The 26,549-nt window shown below is 45.4% G+C and overlaps 1 protein-coding gene across 1 annotated transcript in view; it reads left to right on the top strand.

Moving 5' to 3' along the window:
• Positions 1-26,549, top strand: part of LOC139170759 (uncharacterized) — a 100,457-nt gene that overhangs the window by 8,506 nt on the left and 65,402 nt on the right. The window contains exons 6-13 of the mRNA XM_070758258.1: positions 947-1,099; positions 1,201-1,326; positions 11,972-12,159; positions 12,984-13,094; positions 13,360-13,461; positions 17,984-18,059; positions 19,300-19,427; positions 20,216-20,350. Of these exons, the coding sequence (XP_070614359.1) occupies positions 947-1,099; positions 1,201-1,326; positions 11,972-12,159; positions 12,984-13,094; positions 13,360-13,461; positions 17,984-18,059; positions 19,300-19,427; positions 20,216-20,350 (1,019 nt within the window). The remainder of the gene's footprint in view (positions 1-946; positions 1,100-1,200; positions 1,327-11,971; positions 12,160-12,983; positions 13,095-13,359; positions 13,462-17,983; positions 18,060-19,299; positions 19,428-20,215; positions 20,351-26,549) is intronic.

The following is a 26,549-nucleotide window of genomic DNA, read 5'->3' as shown; positions in this document are numbered from 1 at the left end:
AATAATGTGGTCCTAAGCATATGCGGCTTTATAGGTGATAACCAATGCCTTGAATTGCATTTGGTAGACCAATAGGAAGCTTGTGCAGCTCGTGGAGTGTTGGACTAATATGGATGTATCTAGGTACATCCCATCATAGCTCGCGTGGCTGCATGCTGGACAAGTTGCAGTCTCCAAATATTCTATGCTTGGCTGCATAGCTAGAGGTATAACAAGCAGGAAGAGAGATACTGTGATTCCGCTGTATAGAGCGCTGGTGAGACCACATTTGGAAGACTGTGTTCAGTTCTGGAGACCTCACCTACAAAAAGAGATTAGTAAAATTGAACGGGTCCAAAAATGGGCTACAAAAATGGTGGAAGATTTTAAACATAAAACTGATCAGGAAAGACTTCATGGACTCAATCTGTAGAGTCTGGAGGACAGAAGGGAAATGGGGGGGGGCCTGATTGAAACATTTAAATATGTGAAAGGGTTAAATAAGGTTCAAGAGGAAAGCTTTTCTAATAGGAAAGTGAACACAAGAACAAGGGGGCACAATCTGAAGTTAGTTGGGGGAAAGATCAGAAGCAACCTGAGAAAATATTATTTGACTGAAAGAGGAGTAGATGCTTGGAACAAACTTGCAGCAGACGTGGTTGGTAAATCCACAGAAACTGAATTTAAACATGCCTGGGATAAACACAGATTCATCCTAAGATAAAATACTGGAAATAGTATAAGGGCAGACTAGATGGACCATGAGGTCTTTTTCAACATATTTAAATGTGTTAAAGGGTTAAAGAAGGTTCAGGAGGGAAGTGTTTTTAAATAGGAAAGTGAACACAAGAACAAGGGTCCACAATCTGAGGTTAGTTGGGGGACAACTTACAGTCTCCAGATGTTCTTCAAGGGTAGCCCCAAGTGGAGATCATTGCAGTAATCAAGCCTCGATTTTGTTCCCCAGGTATTTTCTCCACCTTGATTCCCGTGTATCTCCTGGAGACCTGCCCACTGATTTTGAGGGGTTCTATTGGCATGATACCCCATTTTTGTTTTGTGATCGGGGTCCAACTGGCTCAGATATTTGAATATCCTGAACTACTGGGTACCGTAGAAGGTAAAGTCCGTTTCCTCTTGATAAAGGGTAGGGTGGTGGGGGCAGTGTTGGGATGACACCACCCAAACTTCTCCTTTGACCATTCGTTTCCGTTCACGCAGCTTGGCCAGTACTGGTGAGTTTGCCCGGGCTGTTGGCTATCTGGCAGATCGTCCTGCTTCCTTCTTGCCCCGAAAGTCCCAGATACCTGTTGATACAGAAGAATGAAGAAGAAGAAGCCAGGGAAGGTATCTTCTAGGAAGTTGGCATGGACCAGAGAAGGGCTGTACCATTTTTTACTACTATGCTCTGGGCGTGGCTTATTTTGTGGGTGTGGCTTGCCGGCCATGTGACCAGTTGGGAGTGGTTTGACGATCATGGGTTAAAGGTCATGTGACTGGCTTAAAGGTGGCCAATTTGACATTACTCATGTCAAGGATTTGATTTAGGGTTAGAGTGCCTCCTCTCCTCACCTCAAAAAGATAAAAAATTCCCTATCTATTTACCATTACTGGACATCTAAAATATACTTTGAATTTACCAACCACGTCTGCTGGAAGTTTGTTCCAAGTAGTAGATGGGTTAAAGGGTTAAATAAAGTTCAGGAAAGAAGTGTTTTTAATAGGAAAGTGAACACAAGAACAAGGGGGCACAATCTGAGTTGTCTTTGGGAAAAGATCAGAAGCAACGTGAGAAAATATTATTTGACTGAAAGAGTAGTAGATGCTTGGAACAAACTTCCAGCAGACGTGGTTGGTCAATTCACAGGAACTGAATTTAAATATGCCTGGGATAAACATAGATGCATCCTAAGATAAAATACAAGAAATAATATAAGGGCAGACTAGATGCACCATGAGTTCTTTTTCTGCCATCGGTCTTCTATGTTTCTATTTTTCTATACTTGTTTGTATGTCTCAGTATGAAACCTTCAACACACATTAAGCAGAGTTGTTGTGCTGTAGGAAAATGTGGGTTAGCCAGAAAATGACTCAGACTTAGTATCAATGTATATACAACGATATTATTATTTACAAATATATAGAATCAACAATATAATAGGTGTAAACTCTAATACTGTAGTTTACAAATTACGCACACAGCAAGAATACAGCTCACAGCAAATATATTTATTTTATTTATTTTTATTTTATTAATCAAATTTGTATGCCGCCCCTCTCCGCAAACTCGGGGCGGCTAACAACAGTAACATAAATAAATCTAATATTTAAGTTAATTTAAAAAGAAACCCCAATTTAAGAAACCAATCATACATACAGACATACTATGCATAAATTTTTGATAAGCCTAGGGGGAAGGGAATATCTCAATTACCCCATGCATGACAACAGAGTTGGCTTTTAAGGAGCTTACAAAAGGCAAGGAGGGTGGGGGCAACTCTGATATCTGGGGGGAGTTGGTTCCAGAAGGCGAGGGCCGCCACAGAGAAGGCTCTTCACCTGGGTCCCACCAAACAGCATTGTTTAGGTGACGGGACCCAGAGAAGGCCAACTCTGTGGGCCCTAACTGTGGTCGCTGGGATTCGTGCGGCAGAAGATGATCCCGGGGGTATTCTGGTCCGATGCCATGAAGGGCTTTATAGTTCATAACCAACACTTTGAATTGTGACCGGAAACCGATCGGCAACCAATACAGACTGCGGAGTGTTGGTGTAACATGGGCATACTTAGGAAAGCCCATGATTGCTCTCGCAGCTGCATTCTGCACAATCTGGAGTTTCCAAACACTTTTCAAAGGTAGCCCCATGTAGAGAGTGTTACAGTAGTCGAGCCTCGAGGTGATGAGGGCATGAGTGACTGTGAGCAGTGACTCCCGGTCCAAATAGGGCCGCAACTGGTGCACAAGGCGGACCTGGGCAAATGCCCCCCTCGCCACAGCTGAAAGATGTTTCCCTAATGTTAGCTGTGGATCAAGGACGCCCAAGTTGCGGATCTTCTCCGAGGGGGTCAGTGATCCCCCCCCAGGGTAATGGACGTACAGATGGGATTGTCTTTGGGAGGCAAAACCCACAGCCACTCCATCTTATCAGGGTTGAGTTTGAGTCTGTTGACACCCATCCAGACCCCAACACTGTCCAGACACCGGCACATCACTTCCACTGCTTCACTGACTAGACAAGGGGTGGAGATGTAAAGCTGGGTATCATCTGCATACTAATGATACCTCACCCCATGCCCTTGGATGATCTCACCCAGCGGTTTCATGTAGATATTAAATAGTAGGGGAGAGAGAACCGATCCCTGAGGCACCCCACAAGGGAGAGACCTAGAGGTCAACCTCTGACTCCCCACTAACATTGTCTGCGACCGACCGGAGAGGTAGGAGTAGAACCACTGAAGAACAGTGCCTCCCATTCCCAACCCCTCCAGTTGGCGCAGATGGAGACCGTCGTCGATGGTATCAAAAGCCACTGAGAGGTCAAGGAGCACCAGGACAGAGGATAAGCCCCTGTCCTGGGCCTGCCTGAGATCATCCATCAGAGCGACCAAAGCAGTTTCCGTGATGTAGCCGGGCCTGAATCCTGACTGCTGAGGGCCTAGATAATCGGCTTCTTCCAAGGACCGCTGGAGCACCACCACCTTCTCAACAACCTTGCCCATAAAGGGAAGGTTGGAGACCAATGTTCCCTCTAATTTTTTTCCGGTGTGGGCGGAGGCTGTTGGGGTCTGGATGGGTGTCAACAGACTCAAGCTCAACCCGGATAAGACGGAGTGGTTGTGGGTTCTGCCTCCCAAGGACAATTCCATCTGTCCGTCCATAACCCTGGGGGGGGAATTACTGACCCCCTCAGAGAGGGTCCTCAGATTGGGCATCCTCCTTGACCCACAGCTCACATTAGAGAAACATCTTTCAGCTGTGGCGAGGGGGACATTTGCCCAGGTTCGCCTGGTGCATCAGTTGCGGCCCTACCTGGACCGGGACTCACTGCTCACAGTCACTCATGCCCTCATCACCTCGAGGTTCGACTACTGTAATGCTCTCTACATAGGGCTACCTTTGAAAAGTGTTCGGAAACTTCAGATTGTGCAGAATGCAGCTGCGCGAGCAATCATGGGCTTCCCAAGGCATGCCCATGTTACTCCAACACTCCACAGTCTGCATTGGTTGCCAATCGGTTTCTGGTCACAATTCAAAGTGTTGGTCATGACCTATAAAGCCCTTCATGGCATCGGACCAGAATATCTCCAGGACCGCCTTCTGCTGCACGAATCCCACTGCGACCGGTCAGGTCCCACAGAGTTGGCCTTCTCCGGGTCCCGTCGACTAAACAATGTCATTTGGCGGGACCCAGGAGAAGAGCCTTCTCTATGGCGGCCCCGACCCTCTGGAACCAGCTCCCCCCAGATATCAGAGTTGCCCCCACCCTCCTTGCCTTTCGCAAGCTCCTTAAAACCCACCTCTGTCGTCAGGCATGGGGGAATTGAAATGTTTTCCCTTCCCCCTAGGCTTATAGAATTTATATATGGTATGCTTGTTTGTATGATTGGTCTCTTAAATTGGGGTTTTTTAGATTATTTTTTAATATTAGATTTGTTACATTGTTTTCTTTATTGTTGTTAGCCGCTCCAATTCTTCGGAGAGGGGTGGCATACAAATGTAATAAATAAATAAATAAATAAATAAATAAATAAATAAATAGTGTCTGAGTGGCAGTCCCTTTGGGACTGGGCGGCATAGAAGTACAAATAAATAAATAAATAAATAAACAAACAAACAAGCAAGCAAGCAAGCAAGCAAACAAGCAAACAAATAAATAAACAAGCAAACAAATAAATAAATAAACAAGCAAACAAATAAATAAATAAGAAAAAATTACCTTCTTTTTTATTAAAATAAATTAATAATAAAACAAAACCAAAATCTATTACTATTATTACTATCTTCTCTTTTTCCATCCCTGTCTCCTCCCCCCCTTGTGTGTGGTGTGTGTGTGTGTTAACTCTTGCACCATTTCCAATAACAGGTGAGCTATTGGAAATGGTTCAAGAGTTCACACACACACACACACACACACACACAAACGGCTGGGGTTTTTTTTTCTGTGTTATTATTTGGGTGCTTTTTACCATATGCTTTAAATCAAGAGTCATTTCTCTCTTTCTCTCTCCCCCTCTTGCTCTTTCTCTCTTTTTCTCACTTTCTCTCGCCCTCTTTCTATGTCGCTCTGTCTGTTGCTCTCTCTCTCTCTCACACACACACACTCTTTCTTGTTTTCTTTCTCTCTCTCTATTACTTTCTTTCTCTCTCACTCTTTCTTTCTATGTCTCTTGCTTTCTTTCTCTTGTTCTCTCTCTTGCTATCTCTCTCCCCCCTTTCTCTCTCTCTCTCTCTGTCAGCGAGGGGGCTGCGAGAGCGCTTTCTCCTAGCGCTTCGGGAACGCCTGCCCTGCCTCTACTGCAGCCCCCTTGCTGAAAGTCCGGGATGAAAGCGCTCCCAGCAAGGGGGCTGCGCGAGGGGCAGGGCAGGCATTCCTGAAGCGCATGGAGAAAACCCTCTCTCGCAGCCCCCTGGCTGGGAGCATGTATGAGAAGGAGAAGAAGCCGTAGGAACCGCCATGGGAGAAGTTGCGCCCCAAGGCAGGAGGCGGATCGGGGGCGGATCGGGTGGGAGAGGGGCAGCGCCGAGAGGTCAGGGGCGCGAGGGGGCCAGAGGCACTGTGGGGAGGCAGGGGTGGCCGCGGCTCCCTTTCCTTCTACTGCTGGCGCCTCCCTGCCCCCCCCCCGGCGGGCTTGCAGGGGATAGGGAGCGCACGCCCGTGTAAAAGGGTGTGCGGAGGGTATTTTGCAGCGCGCGAGGGCGCACGAGCACAGCCTACAGGGAACACTGGGTGATAGTTGGACACTGGGTGATAGTTATTGAGAATGGCTGGGTCCAGGGAAGGCTTCTTGAGGTGGGGGCACACGTGCCTCCTTGTAGGGATCTGGAAAGGACCCCCTCCTCAGAGAAGCATTGACAATCTCCTGGACCCAGCTCCGTGTCACCTCCATGCTGGCCGAAACCAGCCAGGAGGGACACGGATCCAGTAAACAGGTGGCAGAACTCACAGCTCCAATGGCCTTGTCCACTTCATCAGGTGTCACCAGATCAAACTCTTCCCAGACAGATGGACAAGTACGGGCCCCAGTCACTCGACTGACTCGTTGTCAGTTGACTCTGTTTTCCAATTGGAGTCGAGGTCCACTCAGATTCGAGCGATTTTATCAGCGAAAAACGTGTTAAAATCCTCAGCACTACTCTGTAAGGGCTCCTCAACTCCCCTCTGGTTAAGAAGGGAGCGGGTCACCCTAAACAGAGCGGCCGGGCAGGATTCCGCTGATGCAATTAGGGCGGTATGATACACGCATCTTGCCGCCTTGAGTGCCACTTTGAAGGCTTAATATGAGCTCTTACAAATGTTCGATCGGATTCGGACTTACTCTTCCTCCATCGCTTCTCTAGACGTCTCTTCTGGCGTTTCAACTCCCGGAGCTCCTCGTTGAACCATGGAGCTCTACGGGGTCTAGTGCCACAGAGAGGTCGCAATGGCGCAATTCGGTCAAGAGCCTCCACTGCAGCCTTGTTCCAGGCCTCAGCCAGAGACTGCCGAGCTGTGGACGAGTGTACCTGAAACCCACTGGATCCATCAGGCGTCTGGGGCGGAACAACCTAATCGATTCCGCCTCCCTGCAGGGAAGGATTGGAGCCAGGAAGTCAAGCCGCAGTAGAAAATGGTCAGAACATGACAAAGGCAACACCTCTAAGCCCCTTAGTCTCAGACCATTACTCAATTGCTCAAAGAATACCATGTTGGGTGCATGACCCCCTTGTTCTACTTGGGTCAGGTCCATGGCTGTCATGGTGGCCATGAACTCCTGTGCCAGTCCAGAGGTTTCACCGAGTGACGGCAGGTTAAAGTCCCCCAAGACAATAAGTCTGGGGAACCCCACTGCCAACCCGGCTACCTCCTGGAGTAGCACAGGCAGGGCTTGTGTTGTGACACGCAGCTGGGAGGCAGGTACATGAGAAACAAGCCCACCTGAACCCCTAAGTCCAACTTCACCAGAAGGGACTCGCAACCCGCAATCTCTGGAGCAATGAGTCTACGTAGGCCAAGGCTCTCCCTGACTATAATAGCCACTCCTCCCCCCCCCTTCCCTGGGGTCGAGGCTGATGCCATATCTGAAACCCAGCTGGGCAGATTTCAGAGAGAAGAACTCCTCCCTCCGGGCCCAGCCAGGTTTCAGTTACACATGCCAGGTCGGCCTCCTCATCCAGGATCAGATCCCAGATGAGGAGAGCTTTATTTACCACCGACCTGGCATTGAGTAGCAGCAGCCTGAGCCCAGGGCCAGAATTACACTCATCACCAGTGCCCAGGGCTGGGTTCACAGAGCCGGAACAAGGGATCATTATTAAGCAGCGATCCCTCATTGCCCTGGAACGGCTAGCTCTGTGGCCCCCGCCATATCTGCCTCTCCCCAGCAAGACCGGGATATTCCGACTCTCCGCCACCCCAGACGTTGGTGCCCCCTCCCCTCCTGCCTCTCCAGTGTCAGATAGGCTAATTAAATCATTCATACCATTCTCATTTGTTTCATCCATACCAAAATCCCACCCAGCCCACCCATAACAGTCACTCATTTCATACATATTACCACAACCACTCCAATAATCCATCTAATTTAAATCGCCCCTCCAATAAACTAGCTAAAATATTAATAACTAAAAACACTATATAAAATCTTATTAATAATTAATATAAACATCAAATTAGCCTAAAACTAAAATACCAAATTACACTAAGTTACTCTTAAAGTCTTAAAAAGAATAACATATTAATTATCAAAAATTTATAAATTTATAAAGTGCAAGATTATAAAGTGCTGAAAATATAGGAAATAATTAAAATCAATTGTCCATCAAACCAGCAATATAGCACCAGATCTAAAAGGTGAGTTCTGGGGAAAAGGATCAATGTTCAGGGAGAAGTCCTAGCACATTGTTCTTCAGGGTCTTTGGTGCCAGCCACTGCCACTGGCTGGCACTCTCAGGCCTTTCACTGGGTCCAGAATCATAGTTCCCTCTAAGCTGAGCAGTGAGCAATCGCTCACTTAAAAATCATCATCAACTCAGAGTTTTCCAAACCTGCCCAGAAGCCGAGAGGGAAAGAGTGAGAGGGAAGGAGAGAGAGAGGAAGAGAGGAAGAGAGAGAAACAGATAGAAAAAAGAGAGGAAGGAAAAGAGAAAGAAAAAGAATGGGAGTAAGGAAGAGAGAAAGAAAATCAAAATCTAGTTTGAAACTAGCTCAACTATTTAAGTGGCATTTTGATATTGATAGAGTTGCCCTATTATGAGCTCACTGTTATAGACACTCAGTACAGTATTTTATTTTGAAATTCTCGGAGGCAAAACAGGGTGGGTTTTTGTTTGTTTGTTTGTTTGTTTGTTTGTTTGTTTGTTTGTTTATTATTTCTGTGCCGCCCAGTCCCGGAGGGACTGCCACTCAGGCATTATACTTTTCCGCCCACCCCCCCAAAAAATTAGAGGGAACACTGACTCTCAGGCCTTTCTCTGGGTCCAGAAGAATCACTTTCACGCCTCTGCTCTTACAGTATTTCTGCAAGAGTAGGTTACATTCAACACTAACCATACTATTTATTTCTATGTATATATGCCACGTGCGTACATACGTATTACACACAGGCACACAAAAATATTCATTATCTACTCCAACACTGGAAGTTTTTAAGAACAGGTTGGATAGACATTTGTCTGAAGTACTGTAGGGTTTCCTGCCTAAGCAGGGGGTTGGACTAGAAGACCTCCAAGGTCCCTTCCAATTCTGTTATTCCATATCTAACTGTCTCTCCCCCTCCCCCCCCACCTCCGCAGAATAAATTTCCCTGGTTGGCAATCTTCAACAACGTCCTTATCAATATTTACTTGGTCATCCAAGCCATGGGGCCAAGTAAGTACTGTATTTGTGTTTGTGGGTAGGTGGACGCCTCTATGTGGGTTGGCTAGATTCGCACCCGGGCCTGGGATTTCCCCACCCACAGGGGAAGAAAATCCAGAATCACTTTCACTCCTCTGCTCTTACAGTATTTCCAAGTCTCCAGTCCCTCTGAGGTCTTATATGATTTTAATACAGACTCCATGTGGTCTCAGTAAGGCGAGCCTCAATCTCCGTCCCGGCCTCCTCCTTCCTCTTTCTTCTCCTTCCTCCCACTAGTAGTCCGGTGGAGCGGTAATTCCACCCCCTCCTTCCTGCTTCCCCCAACGGAACCGGAATACAGTGTTCCCTCGATTTTCGCGGGGGTTGCGTTCTAAGACCTCCTGCGAAAGTCGAATTTCAGTGAAGTAGTGGTGCGGAAGTAAAAACACCATCTGCGCATGCGCACCCTTTTCCAAGGCCACGCAAGGGCTTGAAGTTGGAGGCGGGGAGCGACGAAAGTGCGGAGGCTGGCAAAGATAGTTTTTAATGTCGGTCACCCACCCAGCGCCTCCGGCCTCCTCGCCGCTACCCCCCGCCCTCCTGATTTGCCCCTCTCACCGGCTTTTTTGGGGCACGAGTCCTCCTGCAGCAGCGCTGGCGGCTACGGCTTCTCGGCCTCCTCATTTGTCCGCTAGCCGCTCTGAGTGCTTTGAGAATGCCCACCCCACCCCTCTCGTAGTCCCTTGGCTGAGAGTGCTTTTGTCCCAGCTGTCAGCGAGGGGGCTGCAGGAGGCGGGACAGGCGTTCTCACAGAGAGCAACAGACAGAGCGAGATGGAAAGGAGAGAGGGAGAGAGAGAGGGAGAAGGAGAGAGAGAGAGAGCAAGAGGGGGGAGAGTGGAAGGTAGAGAAAGAGAGAGAGAAATTATAGAAAAAAGGGGAGGAAAAAGAGAAATGAGAAAATGATTGAAGCAGAGAATGACAGGAAAGAGAGAGAAAGAGAGAGAGAAGTGACTCTTGATTGAAAGCATACAGTATGGTAAAAGCACTTAAATAATGACAGAATAAAAAAACCCAGCCCTCACCTGTGTTTGAAAATGGTTCAAGAGTTCACACAGAAACACACACACACACAGGTGTGGGGGGGAGATTTACATACAGGTACAATATTCATTCATTCACTCATTCATTCATTCTGCTATGTCACTCAGTCCCAACACTTTCAACCCATAATTTACCATTTCCCATCCCCTTAATTACCATTTCCCCTTCCCATTACTGTACTGTACTGTACACTGTACCTCTACCTGTACCTGTACCTGTACTCACCATTGAATAAGACACTTAGTCATCCTGATAGTTATAAATTATAATTATTTATTAACAATTTTTTTGTGGGGGGGGTTTATTTGCAAAAATTATTAGCATAACTAGGGATCTTCTTCTATCACCATTTCATCGGGCACTTCTACAATGGACGCTGAAGGTAATGGTGTGACAGACCTCTTGGTTTTCGTGACAAACATAGTTATGGGCAGTTGTTGGCGCAGTTTCTTTTTCTGGGCTAACATGGCTCTGTATGGTGCAGTGATGTTGTCAAGGGAGGCCTTAAAGTGTATAGAGCGAGTCATGTTGGGATCCCAAAGTTCCACAATCTGTTGGAGATGTGCAGCAGTTCTGTGCACTTCTGCAAGCCGCTCAAGCGTTAGGCCAACATCTTCTTCTTCCTCAGCTTGTTCAGCTTCCTCTTCTTCCTCTGCTTCACTCGCTGACCTGGTCAGCTCCTCCAGATCTTTGTCTGTCAGTGGTAGGCCATGCTCATCAAGCAACCCATGGACTTCATCTGGTGTCATGTCACTGAAGCCTTCTCCACCCAGTGCCTGTGCCAGCTTCACAGATTTCTGGACTGCAGCATGTTGAATTTCTTCGGGAGCAAATCCCTTGTAATCATGCACCACTTCTGGCCACAATTTCTTCCAGCAGGCATTCATTGTCTGTGACTTCATATCCATTAAGGCATTCTGAATGTTCTTCAGACATGATGTGATCGTGTACTGACGCCAGTAGCCCTTCAATGTGAAGTTTTCATCAGCATCCATTGCTTCCATGAGGCTTCCAAGGGAATTGCGTGTGTACAGTGCCTTAAATGCGCGGATAACACCTTGAACCATCAGCTGGATAAGCGATGTGTTTGGTGGCAAGAATTCGACTTGTACCCCATCATGTTCATGTGCCAGGTCATCATGGCCTCCAGCATTATCCATTAGGAGAAGCACTTTGAAATTGAGTCCTTTGCCAGCCAAATAATCCTTCACCTGTGGGATGAATAATCCTTCACCTGTGGGATGAAGCACTGATGAAACCAGACCCGCGTGAGGGCTTTTGTAATCCATGCTTTAGGATTATGCATCCAGTACACTGGCAATGCATTCTTATTTCTGTTCTTGAGGGCTCTTGGATTTCGGGACTTATAAATTAGCCCCGTCTTCTGTCCTAATGTCTCTCTTATATTTCTACTTCCTCCAAGTATATGAACTCTATTATTCCCAGTGATTATTTCTTCTATATTATTCCTAATGTCTTTCCTTCTATTCTTCTATTGATGTATTTTACTATGATTATATCCTCTGAAACTTACATTATGTATTAGACTAAATAATCAATCAAACAAACAAACAAATAATTAAATAAATGGCTGAATTCGATGACCTGCTTTTTTTGAGTCCATCGATATGGGTGTTGTTTTGTGGTTCTTGGGAAAACCCTTGGTCAAGTCACATGATTGTCAAGCCACTCCCATCTGGTCACATGGTCAGCAAGCCACACCCACAAAATAAGCCACGCCCACAGCGTGGTAGTAAAAATTTTGGTAGCCCTTCACAGCATCGATTCCAGTTGGTCTTCCTCTGCAGATTCAGGCTTGGAGGTTTTCTTCTTATTTTTCTTTCCTCCCCTCAGCTCTGAAGCTCCTCAGGCACGACGATGATGTCGAGAACGAAGTGGAGGAACTCCGACAGGAGGACCTATTTGAGAAGGATGAGAAGAAAATGAACACCGTGAGGTTGCTGAAGTATCATGGGCTTCGTTGGCAAGTGGCTTCGGTGGCGATCATAGAAATAGGCCAGCAGCTTTCCGGTGTCAATGTGGTAAGGAGTCTCTAGAACCCATAAGAAGTGAAGCTAGACTCTAGTCCACGAATGTTAGTTAGTTAGTTAGTTAGTTAGTTAGTTAGTTAGTTAGTTAGTTACTTAGTTACTTAGTTACTTAGTTAGTTACTTAGTTAGTTACTTAGTTACTTAGTTACTTAGTTACTTAGTTACTTAGTTACTTAGTTACTTAGTTACTTAGTTACTTAGTTACTTAGTTACTTAGTTACTTAGTTACTTAGTTACTTAGTTACTTAGTTACTTAGTTACTTAGTTACTTAGTTAGTTGATTGAATGGGAATGAGAAGGTTTTTTTTAATGGTTTTAGGGTTTTAGATTAATTACATTAAGCTAATTGGATTTATTGTTGTTGTCATTATTATTATTATTATTATTATTATCATCATCATCATCATTATTATTTATTAGATTTATATGCCGCCCTTCTCCAAAATCTTTGGGCAGCTCACAGAATAAATATAGAAACAAAGCATACAAAACGAATCTAATACATCAAAAAACTACAGCTAAAAACTCAATCAGACAATCCAGGATGTGATATTTATTTATTTATTTGTTTGTTTGTTCCAGCAGATGATAGATAGATGTTAGATAGATAGATAGATAGATAGATAGATAGATAGATAGATAGATAGATAGATAGATAGATGACAGACAGACAGACAGATAAAAATAAAATAAAATTAAATTAAAATAAAATAAAAAATAATAATAAAAAAAATAAAAAAAATAACCAATGATGTTGAAGGTCTTCTGAGCATGTCTGGAGAGTGAGTCCTTTTCTTCTGCTGGTTTTCTTTCAGATCTACCTCAGCACTGAAGAAATGCTCAATTCGACAGGGCTAAGCGACAAACAGGCCCGTTATTTCAAAATGATAAACAATTCCCTCATACTCCTGGCTATCTTATGCGGGGTGAGCTCTCCTCCTCCTCCCACCTCCTTATTGTCTTCCTCTATTTTTAATCCTGTTTTGTTAAAGAAACCAGATGCAGCATTTCAGCCAAGCGAAATAGCCATCCTGACTTGAAATCAAACTAGCGGCTTTGGCTTTTGGGGAGGCGGGTGCGTGGGAGCTTAATGGAGGTGGAAAACAGACCACCAGGTGATCTCTGTTCTGACCTAGGAGATAAACCAGCGGGTGGTGATTCCATTTTCCTCCCCCATCCCCCATTTTGCAGATGTACATTGTTGACAGAAAAGGACGGAAAATCCAGTTTCTCGTTGGGTTTGGGATGGCCACATTCTTCACCCTCTTGCTGATGTCAACCCAAGACTTACAGGTAACGTAACATGGGAGAAGTTGTTCACAAAGGATGGGATTTTAGAATTTAGAATAAAAAGAGTTGGAAGGGACCCTGGAGGTCTTCTAGTCCAACCCCCTGCTTGGGCAGAACACCCTACACCACTTCAGACAGATGGTTATCTTCTTAAGAACTTCCGGCATTGGAGCATTCGCAACCTCTGGTGGCAAGTTGTTCCACGGATCAATTGTTCTAACTGTCAGAGAATTTCTCCTTAGTTCTCAGTTGCTTCTCTCCTTATTTAGTTTCCACCCATTGCTTCTTCTTCTACCCTCAGATGCTTTGGAGAATTGCTTGACTCCTTCTTCTTTGTGGCAACCCCTGAGATACTGCAAGGCTGCTATCATGTCCCCCCTAGTCCTTCTTTTCATTAAACTAGCCATGCCCAGTTCCTGCAACCGTTCTTCATGTGTTTTAGCCTCCAGTCCCCTAATCATCCTGGTTGCTCTTCTCTGCACTCTTTCTAGAATCTCAACATCTTTTTTGCATCATGGCGACCAAACCTGGATGCCATATTCCAAGTGTGGCCTTACCAAGGCCTTATAAAGTGGTATCAACACTTCATGTGATCTTGATTCTATCCCTCTGTTGATGCAGCCTAGAACTGTGTTGGCTTTTTTGGCAGCTGCTGCACATGGCTGGCTCATGTTTAAATTTATTTGCTTGTTTGTTTATACACCCTAAGGACTATATTAAAATATATAAAAAATGAGCAATTTAAAAAGACAATTAAAACCGCTAATAAACCCCTCGTGTGTGTTCTGCCTGGCTTCTAGCCACCCAAGAGCAAAGTAATAAATCAAACACACAACATGGGAGCAATAAAACAAAAAGGTTTCCTTTATATATGCCTCTGGGAATGCACAAGCAATGCTAGGTTATTAGTTCAGAAGGTCAGAGTTACTCACTCAAGTCCATACAATACTTTCAAGCTTGTGCCAGAGCAATGCTGAGTTATTAGTCCAGAAGGTTACTCACTCAAGTCTGCACAGTACTTCCTGCTTGAGTGTCAAAGTGTTCACAGAAATCCAAAATCCAAAATGAAACCACAATGCATCAATGTCTCTTCTTCAAAGCTCAAACGATAATCTCCCACACAGCTCACTCCAACCCTCCCTTTTTTATCAAGGTTACAGCAGCGTCATTAAATCTTATAAGCTGTGTCCTATTGTTTGTTTCTGCGCTTGCGCAGCTGCTCTTGTCTTTCCAACATTCTTCATACTTGAGGATTCAGAATAGGATTATTCATTAATTCATCCCCTTCTAAGTCCGAGGAACCTGTGGCTGGAGGGCTGGCTGAATCCATTCCCCTCTCTTTCTCTGCTGTCCTTTCCTGCTCCCTGTCTTTATTTTATTTTATTTATTTATTTATTTTATCTAATACATAATGAAGGTTAATGAGATTAACCATGTAGAATATATATCAAAGAAAGGAAGGAAGGAAAGAAAGAAAGGAAGGAAGGAAGGAAAGAAAGAAAGAAAGAAAGGATAGGAGTGAAGATATAAGAATAAAATTCAATACAACAATGGAGGATAGAGGAAGAGATATATGGGTGGAAGAAAAGAAATATGAGATATAGGAGAGACAATTGGACAGGGGACGGAAAACACCCTGGTGCACTTATGCACGCCCTTTACTGACCTCTTAGAAATCTGGAGAGGTCAATAATGGATAGTCTAAGGGGAAAATGTTGAGGGTTAGGGGTTGCCACTATGGAGTCCGGTAGTGAGTTCCACACTTTGACAACTTGATTGCTAAAGTCATATTTTTTACAGTCCAGTTTGGAGCGGTTAATATTAAGTTTGTATCTGTTGCGTGCTCTTGTGTTGTTGCAGTTGAAGCTGAAGTAGTCTTTGACAGGCAGGACGTTGTAGCATATGATCTTATGGGCAATACTTAGATTAAGGTGTCGTAGTTCTATGCTTTCTAGACCAAGGATTGTAAGTCTGGTTTCGTAGGGTATTCTGTTTCGAGTGGAGGAGTGAAGGGCTCTTCTGGTGAAGTATCTTTGGACATTTTCAAGGGTGTTGATGTCCGAAATGTCATATGGGTTCCAGACAGATGAGCTGTATTTGAGGATGGGTCTGGCGAAAGTCTTGTAAACTCTGGTAAGTAGAGTGAGATTGCCGGAATAGAAGCTATGTAGGATCAGGTTAATAACTCTTGAAGCCTTTTTGGCGATGGCGTTGGCACTTATGTCATTAGATATTAGTATACCAAGGTCTTTTACCGAGTGGGGGTTGTCTGGGAGATTTTGTTTATTCAGTTTATATTTGAGGGTCGGATTCTTTTTGCCAATGTGGAAGACAGAGCATTTTTGGTTGATAGTTGAAGTTGCCAGGTGTTGGACCAATCAAAGACAATGGCAGGGTCTTTTTGGAGAATAGCTGAATTGTCCGTGGTGTTGAAGAGTTTTACATCATCAGCGAAAAGAAGACAGTTGCTAGTGATATGATCGCAGAGGTTGTTGATGTAGAGCAGTGTTTCCCAACCTTGGCAACTTGAAGAGATCTGGACTTCAACTCCCAGAATTCCCCAGCCAGTGAATGCTGGCCGGGGAATTCTGGGAGTTGAAGTCCAGATCTCTTCAAGTTGCCAAGGTTGGGAAACACTGATGTAGAGGATGAAAAGAGTAGGTCCTAGTACGCTGCCATGGGGAACGCCATTTTTTCTCCCTGTGTCATCTTCTGATTCCCTGTCTGACTCATGTTGCAGCCAGATGGGTCTTCTGGAAACAGACAGCTCTCTGATGCCAACCACAACACCGTGTATCTTTTATTTGTCAAAACGTATACAAGATAATAAGTATGGTATAAACATAATAGGTCCCACAGAGTTGGCCTTCTCCAGGTCCTGTCAACAAAACAATGCCGTTTGGCGGGACCCAGGGGAAGAGCTTTCTCTGTGGTGGCCCCGGCCCTCTGGAATCAACTCCCACTGGAGATTAGGACTGCCCCCACCCTCCTTGCGTTTCGCAAGATCCTGAAAACTCACCTTTGTCGCCAGGCATGGGGAAATTGATTCCCCTCGGCTGCTTCATTTTATGTATGGTTTGTTTGAGTTGTATGATTGTTTTGAATTAAGGGTTTTAAAACTGTTTTTGCTTTTAACATTGGATTTGTATGTTGTATTACTGTGGTGAGCCACTCCGAGTCCTCGAAGAGGGGGCGGCATACAAATCTAATAATTTATTATTATTATTATTATTATTATTATTATTATTATTATTATTATAGGTAAATTTGGACAATGGGACAGTAGGACAGGGACGGTAGGCACAATAGTGCACTTATTCACGCCCCTTACAAACCTCTTAGAAATGGGGAGAGGTCGACTGTAGACAATCTGAGAATAAGGTTTTTGGGGTTTGGGGGAAGAAACCACAGAATCAGGTAGTGTATTCCAGGCATTGATCGCTCTGTTGCTGACGTCGTATTTTCTGTACTAGGAAACTAGATTTGTCCACTCGGGCTCAAAGATCCCTCTCGCAGTTTATTGAGTAAGGTACCACAAAATGGACAATGCAAAACTGGTATAGGTACATGGTGGACCATAGTCAATTTCAAATTATGGATAAAAGGATAAATTTGGATAATGAAACTAAATTGGGACAAGTGATGGGACGGTGGGACAAGCTAAGACGATATATGATGAGCAGAATCCGAGACCAAGCTACAAGAAATAAATTGGAATCACTCTATAATATGTAAATAGATATATTGCTCTTGGGTCAAGTGGACTATATAAGAAACACCCCCGATTTGGTGGTGGGGTATGTTTGTGTGTCTGGGTGGTGGGCACTTTTCACTATGCACTGTTTTATGTTGTGTGTATATTAAACTTGTTAAAAATTGATAAAAATATTTTTTAAAAAAAGATTAAGGTACCACAAATACGGTACCTAGTACATTTTGTTTTTCTTATCTAAATCTTGTGGCCTGCAAGACAACTTTTAAGGGGAGTTGGCTCCAGAGATGCCCAAAATCTGGATTTTTAAAATTTTCTACTACCTCAGGACGGTTTGAGAAAATAAATGCTTACTTGAGTCAGGAGTTTTGGTCAGAGGTAACGTAAGGCCGTGGCTTCTTATTTTGCTAAAACCCAAATTTGTGAACACTCCAATTCTGGACGTTTTTAAGGATCATGATAGCAGCCTTCCAATATCTCAGGGGTTGCCACAAAGAAGAGGGAGTCAACCTATTCTCCAAAGCACCTGAGAGTAGGACAAGAAGCAATGGGTGGAAACTAAACAAGGAGAGAAGCAACTTAGAACTAAGGAGAAATTTAGAACAATTGATCCGTGGAACAACTTGACACCAGAAGTTGTGAATGCGCCAACACTGGAAGTTTTTAAGAACAGGTTGGATAGACATTTGTCTGAAGTAGTGTAGGGTTTCCTGCCTAAGCAGGGGGTTGGACTAGAAGACCTCCAAGGTCCCTTCCAATTCTGTTATTCCATATCTAACTGTCTCTCCCCCTCCCCCCCCCCCACCTCCGCAGAATAAATTTCCCTGGTTGGCAATCTTCAACAACGTCCTTATCAATATTTACCTTGTCATCCAAGCCATGGGGCCAAGTAAGTACTGTATTTGTGTTTGGGGGTAGGTGGACGCCTCTATGTGGGTTGGCTAGATTTGCACCCGGGCCTGGGATTTCCCCACCCACAGGGGAAGAAAAAAACAACTCCTCCACTCAATTGCTTTTATCGAAAGGCTGCCAAGAAAAAAGACTTCAAAATTCTCCAATTGAAGTAGCCCTCGGCTATCTGGTTTTAGTGACTGGAAAAATAATGGGGCCAGTTTTCGTATCAGCATCCCTCGGGGGTGGCGGTGTCATGCGATCAAAATTGGCAGCTGGTATACCAGTGGTACCTCTACCTAAGAATGCCTCTACTTACAAACTTTTCTAGATAAGAACCGGGTGTTCAAGATTTTTTTTTTGCCTCTTCTCAAGAACCATTTTCCACTTACAAATCTGAGCCTCCAAAACTGTAGCTGGAAAAGGAAGGGAGAAGCCTCCGTGGGGCCTCTCTAGGAATCTCCTGGGAGGAAACAGGGGCAGAAAAGGTGGGGAGAAGTCTCCATGGGGCCTCTCTAGGAATCTCCTGGGAGGAAACAGGGCCGGAAAAGGCAGGGAGAAGCCTCTGTGGGGCCTCTCTAGGAATCTCCTGGGAGGAAACAGGGCCGGAAAAGGAAGGGAGAAGCCTCTGTGGGGCCTCTCTAGGAATCTCCTGGGAGGAAACAGGGTTGGAAAAGGCAGGGAGAAACCTCTGTGGGGCATCTCTAGGGATCTCCTGGGAGAAAACAGGGCCAGAAAAGGCAGGGAGAAGTCTCCATGGGGCATCTCTAGGAATCTCCTGGGAGGAAACAGGGGCGGAAAAGGTGGGGAGAAGTCTCCATGGGGCCTTTCTAGGAATCTCCTGGGAGGAAACAGGGCTGGAAAAGGTGGGGAGAAGCCTCTGTGGGGCCTCTCTAGGAATCTGCTGTGGTTTCCCCAATCACATGCATTATTTGCTTTACATTGATTCCTATGGGAAAAATGGCTTCTTCTTACTAACGTTTCTACTTAAGAACCTGGTCACAGAACAAATTAAGTTTGTTAGTAGAGGTACCACTGTACATTTTTGCGACCCCCCACCCAAATCTTTTCCTTCCTTCCTTCCTTCCTTACGTCCTTCCCTCCCTCCTTCCTTCCTTCCCTCCTTCTTTCCTCCCTCCTTTTCCTCTCCCTCCCTCCTTCTTTTCCATCCCTCTCTCTCTCTCCCTACCCCTCTCCTTTTCCCCCTCCCTCCCTCCTCCTTTTTTTTTCTGCCTCAGGTGCCCTGATCAACCTCCTGGTTGGAGAGCTCTTTCTACAGTCTTCCAGAGCCTCTGCTTATGTCATCGGACAATTCTTACACTGGTGCTTCAACTACCTATCTGTCATAAACCTTGTCTACGTGGAGGTGAGTCAACCCACACCTATTTTTTCGGACATCTCTCAAAAGTAAGACATTAAAAACCAGTGGTCCAATCTACTTACCTTCCCTACCGATTTGGAGGCCTAGGAAATGGCGACCTCTGGGCAGGTGGGCGGAGCCTCACGCTGCTGCCATTACTGATTCGCCAAACTGCTGCCGGCCGCTGCTACCAGTTCGCCTGAATTGGGCCGAACTGGTAGGATTTCACCACTGATAACCCACCCAGAAATCAGGAGGGCCAACAAACCATGAATTATTGGGGGGATTTTCTCTGGCTAAGAAGGGAGATTTATAGCTTGGGGATCCATATTCTGGGTAAATGGAAGCTGTAAACGCACATTTTTCAAGCTTGATAAGTTTAAGAGATAGGGACTTTAGCTCCCAGAATTCACCAGCTGACCATCTTAGGGAACTCTGGGAATTCTGGGAGTTGAAGTTATCACACTTTAGAACCTGCTGGTTGGGGAAATCTGGGAGTTAAAGTCCACATACCCGAAAACATGCTGGATGGGGAATTCTGGGAGATGAAGTCCATGCACTTTAGAACCCGCTGTCTGGGGAATTCTGGGAGTTGAAGTCCACACACTTTAGAGCTTGCTGGATGGGAAATTCTGGGAGTTGAAGTCTACATACTTTAGAACCTGCTGGCAGGGAAATTATGGGAGTTGTAGTCCACATACTTTAGAACCTGCTGGCTGGGGAATTCTGGGAGTTGAAGTCCACTCATCTTAAACTCCCTTTGGACATTAACTTTCCCTCCTTTTGTTCTCCAGAGGTACACCGGGCCTTACAGCCTCATCCTTGGCAGCCCGGTTAGCTTGGTTACCTTTTTCTACATCTGGAAGGTTATCCCTGAAACTAAAGGCAGGACCTTTCTGGAGATCAGGGGCCTGATGCCGTGGTACAAGGTGAGCAAAGAAATCAGGAGAAAGAAATCAGCGCTTTCCACTCAAATTTCAGTTTAATAAGGAGCGACTGTCGGCTTTTTTGCAAGCGCCCAGCTCTGCTTCCCTCTCCGTTCGATTTTCTACAAAGTCAACATCGCTTTCCATATTCTTGGATTGTGGCAAGATGGTGGCACACCGTTCTTTGGGTCGTTCTCTTGTAAATACAAAAAGTTTTGTGTGTGTGTGTTTGCTTTCTTTTCTTTTTTTCAAAATTTCTTCATTGAGTTTTCACAAATAATTCAACTCACAATTTATTCCATTTTACAGATCATAAACCATCTTTGTTAATGTTTTTTAGTAGAGTTTTTTTACCTGGACACATTCCATTGCATACATTAAACTATATACATTTATTTTCTAATATTTATTACATTCACTAAATGATAAATGAAACTATTTACAAGGTAACTGTAGTTTGTTTCAATTGTACTGTTCATAGTATATTATTTCTATATGTTTGCTTTCATTAAAGTATTTTTTTCATGAGGGGGATGTAAACGTGGAGTGTCTGTTCCGTTGTCACCCACAAGCACACAACAGATACCATCTCAAAGTCAACCGCTCTAAACTTGACTGCAGGAACTACGACTTTAGTAACCGAGTAGTGGATTCATGGAACTCACTACCTGACTCTGTAGTATCGTCACCTAACCCCCTCCCAAAACTTTACACTTCGAATGTCCACTGTTGACCTCAACCAATTCCTAAGCGGTCAGTATAGGATGTGCATAATAATAATAATAATAATAATAATAATTATTATTATTATTATTATTATTATTATTATTATTATTATTTAGATTTGTATGCCGTCTCTCTCCGAGGACTCGGAGCGGCTCACAACAGAACAATACACAATATACAAATCCAATGTTAAAAATAATTTTAGAAAACCCTTATAAAAATAATCATACAACTCAAACAAACCATACATAAATTATAATAGCTAAGGGGTATATTAATTTCCCCATGCCTGGCGACATAGATGAGTTTTCAAGAGTTTACAAATGGCAAGGAGGGCAGGGGCAGTCCTAATCTCGGGGGGGGGGAGTTGGTTCCAGAGGGTCGGGGCCTCCACAGAGAAGGTTCTTCCCCTGGGCCCCACCAGACGACATTGTTTAGTCGATGGGACACGGAGAAGGCCAACTCTGTGGGACCTAATCGGTCGCTGGGATTCCTGCAGCAGAAGGCAGTCCCGGAGGTACTCTGGTCCGATGATGACATGAAGGGCTTTATAGGTCATGACCAACACTTTGAATTGTGACCAGAAACTGATCGGCAGCCAGTGCAAGCCGTGGAGTGTTGACGAGACATGGGCATATCTGGGAAGGCACATGATTGCTCTCGCGGCTGCATTCTGCACGATCTGAAGTTTCAGAACACTTTTCAAAGATAGCCCCATGTAGAGAGTGTTGCAGTAGTCGAAGCTCGAGTTGATGAGGGCATGAGTGACTGTGAGCAATGACTCTCTGTACAAATAGGGCTGCAACTGGTGCACCAGGCGAACCTGGGCAAACGCTCTCCTCACCACAGCTGAAAGATGGTGCTCCAATGTTAGCTGTGGATCGAGGAGGACGCCCAAGTTGCGGACCTCCTCCAAGTGGGTCAATAATTCCCCCCCCAGGGTAATGGATGGACAGATGGAATTGTCCTTGGGAGGCAAAACCCACAGCCACTCCATCTTATCAGGGTTGAGTTTGAGTCTGTTGACACCCATCTAGACCCCAACAGCCTCCAGGCACCAGAACATCACTTCCACTGCTTCACTGACTAGACATGGTGTTGAGATGTACAGCTGGGTATCATTAGCGTACTAATGTTACCTCATCCCATGCCCTTGGATGATCTCACCCAGAGGTTTTATGTAGATATTAAATAGCAGGGGGGAGAGGACCGACCCCTGAGGCACCCCACAAGGGAGAGACCTAGAGGTCAATCTCTGACCCATCACTAACACCAACTGCGACCGACCGGAGAGGTAGAAGAAGAACCACTGTAAAACAGTGCCTCCCACTCCCAACCCTTCCAGCTGGCGCAGAAGGATACCATGGTCGATGGTATCGAAAGCTGCTGAGAGGTTAAAAGCACCAGGACAGAGGACAAGCTCCTGTCCTAGGCCCACCAGAGATCATCCCTCAGCGCGACCAAAGCAGTTTCCTTGCTGTAGCCGGGCCTGAATCCTGACTGCTGAGGGCCTAGATAATCGGCTTCTTCCAAGGACCACTGGAGCTGGAGCAACACCACCTTCTCAACAACCTTCCCCATAAAGGGAAGGTTGGAGACTGGACGATAGTTGTTAAGCATGGCTGGGTCCAGGAAAGGCTTCTTGAGGAGGGGGCGCATGAGTGCCTCCTTGTAGGGAGCCAGGAATGAAGTGTTGACAATCTCCTAGACCCAACTCCGTATCATCTCTCTGCTGGCCGAAACCAACCAAGAGGGACACGGATCCAGTAAACAAGTGGCGGAACTCACAACTCCAATGGCCTTGTCCACTTCATCAGGTGCCATTAGGTCAAACTCTTCCCAGACAGATGGACAAAGACGGACCCCAGTCACCTCGTTGTTGCCTACACTGCAATCCAATTGAGTCAAGGTCCATCCGAATCTGAGTGACTTTATCAGCGAAAACTGAGTTAAATTCCTCGGCACTACTCTGTAAAGGCTCCCCAGCCACCCCCCATTGAGAAGGAAGCGGGCCACCTGAACAGAGCAGCCGGGTGGGATTCTGCTGATGCAATCAAGGTGGCATGATACGCGCATCTTGCCACCTTGAGTGCCACTTTGTAAATTTTAATATTAGCTCTTACAAGTGTTCGATCAGATTCAGATTTACTTTTCCTCCATCACTTCTCTAGACGTCTCTTCTGGTGTTTTAACACCCAGAGTTCCTCGGTAAACCAAGGGGCTCTCTGGGGTCTAGTGCCGCAGAGAGGTCGCAACAGCACAATCTGGTCAAGAGCCTCCGCCACGGGTTTAGGACATTTTGCCTCTGCCAGTTGGACGAAGCTCTTTCTTCCGCAGCAGCGGATCGGCCGCTGCCTTCTCTCCCTCGGCCAAAGGGCCCTAGCTCTTCACCCCAGCCCTTTCGTCACAAAAATCCACATTCAGTCACAGCCTTTTCTTTTTTTTCTCTCTCTCTTCTAGGCTCTGGACATGATTTTCCTATTGCAGTTGAATGTGTATAATTTTAGAAGAGCTGTACACTTCATATAGTAGATCAGTGTTTCCCAACCTTGGCAACTTGAAGATATTTGGACTTCAACTCCCAGAATTCTGGGAGCTGAAGTCCAAATATCTTCAAGTTGCCAAGGTTGGGAAACACTGTAGATAATGTATATTTTTGTGTGCCTGTGTGTAATATGTATGTACACACATAGCATATATACATAAAATTAAATACTGTAGTATATTTTGGATGTTCAGTAATAGTAAATAGAGACGGAAATTGTATCTCTTTGAGACGAGGAGAGGCCAGGCACCCTAACCCTAACCCTTGACATGAGTGACGTCAAGTTGGCCACCTTTAAGCCAGTCACATCCCCCGGTCACATGATTGTCAAGCCACTCCCACCTGGTCACATGGCTGGCAAGCCACACCCACAAAATAAGCCACGCCCCATAGTGTGGTAGTAAAAAGAATTGCAGCCCTTCACTGGGGTTAGTTTGTGTCTTCTGAGCAAATGTGTTTTGTCCATCACTTAGATTGTCTCAAATTGATTGATTGATTGATTGATTGATTGATTGATTTAATATATTAAAGATATTTATGTGCCACCCAACTGCCGAAGGACTCTGGGCGGCTCCCAACAGATTGGGGGGACCAATTTCAGAAGGTCTGAGATAGCAAAGTGTGGGGTCATCCTCCTTTCCTTATAATGACCGCTCCAGCGGTCCTTGGAAGAAGCCGATTATCTAGGTCCTCAACAGTCTGGATTCAGGCCCGGCTACAGCACGGAAACTGCTTTGGTCGCGTTGATGGATGATCTCTGGCGGGCCCAGGACAGGGGCTTGTCCTCTGTCCTGGTGCTTCTTGACCTCTCAGCGGCTTTCGATACCATCGACCATGGTATCCTTCTGCACCGACTAGAGGGGTTGGGAGTGGGAGGCACTGTTCTTCAGTGGTTCTCCTCATACCTCTCTGGTCGGTCGCAGTCGGTGTTAGTAGGGGATCAGAGGTCGACCTCTAGGTCTCTCCCTTGTGGGGTGCCTCAGGGGTCGGTCCTCTCCCCCCTGCTATTTCATATCTACATGAAACCGCTAGGTGAGATCATCCAAGGGCATGGGGTGAGGTATCATCAATACGCCGATGATACCCAGTTATACATCTCCACCCCATGTCCAGCCAACGAAGCAGTGGAAGTGATGGGCCGGTGCCTGGAGGATGTTAGGGCTGGATGAGTGTCAACAAGCTCAAACTCAACCCAGACAAGACGGAGTGGCTGTGGATCTTACCTCCCAAGGACAACTCCATCTGTCCGTCCATTACCCTGGGGGGAGAATCACTGGCCCCCTCAGAGAAGGTTTGCAACTTGGGCGTCCTCCTAGATCCACAGCTCACATTAGAGAAACATCTTTCAGCTGTGGCGAGGGGGACGTTTGCCCAGGTTCGCCTGGTGCACCAGTTGCGACCCTACTTGGACCGGGAGTCACTGCTCACGGTCACTCATGCCCTCATCACCTCGAGGCTTGACTACTGTAACGCTCTCTACATGGGGCTACCTTTGAAAAATGTTCGGAAACTTCAGATCGTGCAGAATGCAGCTGCGAGAGCAATCATGGGCTTTCCCAAATATGCCCATGTTACACCAACACTCCGCAATCTGCATTGGTTGCCGATCAGTTTCCGGTCACAATTCAAAGTGTTGGTTATGACCTATAAAGCCCTTCATGGCACCGGACCAGATTACCTCAGGGACCGCCTTCTGCTGCACGAATCCCAGCGACCAGTTAGGTCCCACAGAGTGGATCTTCTCCGGGTCCCGTCAACTAAGCAATGTCGCCTGGCGGGACCCAGGGGAAGAGCCTTCTCTGTGGCGGCCCCGGCCCTCTGGAACCAACTCCCCCCAGAGATTAGAACTGCCCCCGCCCTCCTTGCCTTTCGTAAACAACTTAAAACCCACCTCTGCCGCCAGGCATGGGGGAATTGAGATCCTCTTTCCCCCTAGGCCTTTACAATTCTATGCATGGTATGTATGTATGTATGTTTGGTTTTTATATTAATTGATTTTTAATCATCAATACCAAATTACTATTGTACACTGTTTTATTGTCGCTGTTAGCCGGCCCGAGTCTCTGGAGAGGGGCGGCATACAAATCCAATAAATAAATAAATAAATAAATAATCCACTGTGGGGTGGATTTCTGGGCAACTGAATGGAGCCAGCATAATGTTTTACTCGCTGGATGCTCTACCTATCGCCGCTGTGGAGTCTTGTTCGGCGGATATATTCTCCATGTGCCCAAAGAGAGAAATATTTGCCTCTACCTAGGATCGAATCCACAGCCTCCTGACTGGGAGGCAAGAGCTTCACCTCTGGGCCACTGGGCCACTCATAGCAAAGCGTGGGATGCGCCCCCTCCACAATCGCATAATTTCTGGCAACTCTGTTGTCCTGCTGGATGGACCTTAAAATTTGACATTTTATGAACCAGTGAGATAGCCGAGGCGGGAGGGGGGGGGAATACAGGTACTTAATCTATATAAATAAAATGCAAATGTTTGTTCAAAATCTTAAATCTCTGAAAGTTCTTCACTGATTGCTTTGAAATTTTGACACAACATTGCATTTGAATACACACATGTTTTTATATTTGATTCATCTATCTATCTATTTATCTATTTATCTATCTATCTATCTATCTATCTATCTATCTATCTATTTATCTATTATTTATCTATTTATTGGATTTGTATGCCGCCCCTCTCCGAGGACTCAGGTTGGCTCACAACACGTCAAAAAAACAATATAATAATATTGTTAATATTATTATATTATAGTTAATAATAATATAATAACATATATTATATAGATGTCACACCTGTGACAGGTAAAAACATACAGGTGCTTAAAAGGGGGCCTTCTTCGCCAATTGCTTTGAAATTTTGACACAATGTTGCCTTCGAATACATGCATACATTTAGATCTACACACGGATTGCT

Source organism: Erythrolamprus reginae, chromosome 8 (genome assembly GCF_031021105.1).
Source record: "Erythrolamprus reginae isolate rEryReg1 chromosome 8, rEryReg1.hap1, whole genome shotgun sequence".
In the NCBI taxonomy this organism is placed as follows: domain Eukaryota; kingdom Metazoa; phylum Chordata; class Lepidosauria; order Squamata; family Dipsadidae; genus Erythrolamprus; species Erythrolamprus reginae.
The sequence above is the reverse complement of the archived record's forward strand: the minus strand, read 5'-3'. Positions and strand labels throughout refer to the sequence as shown.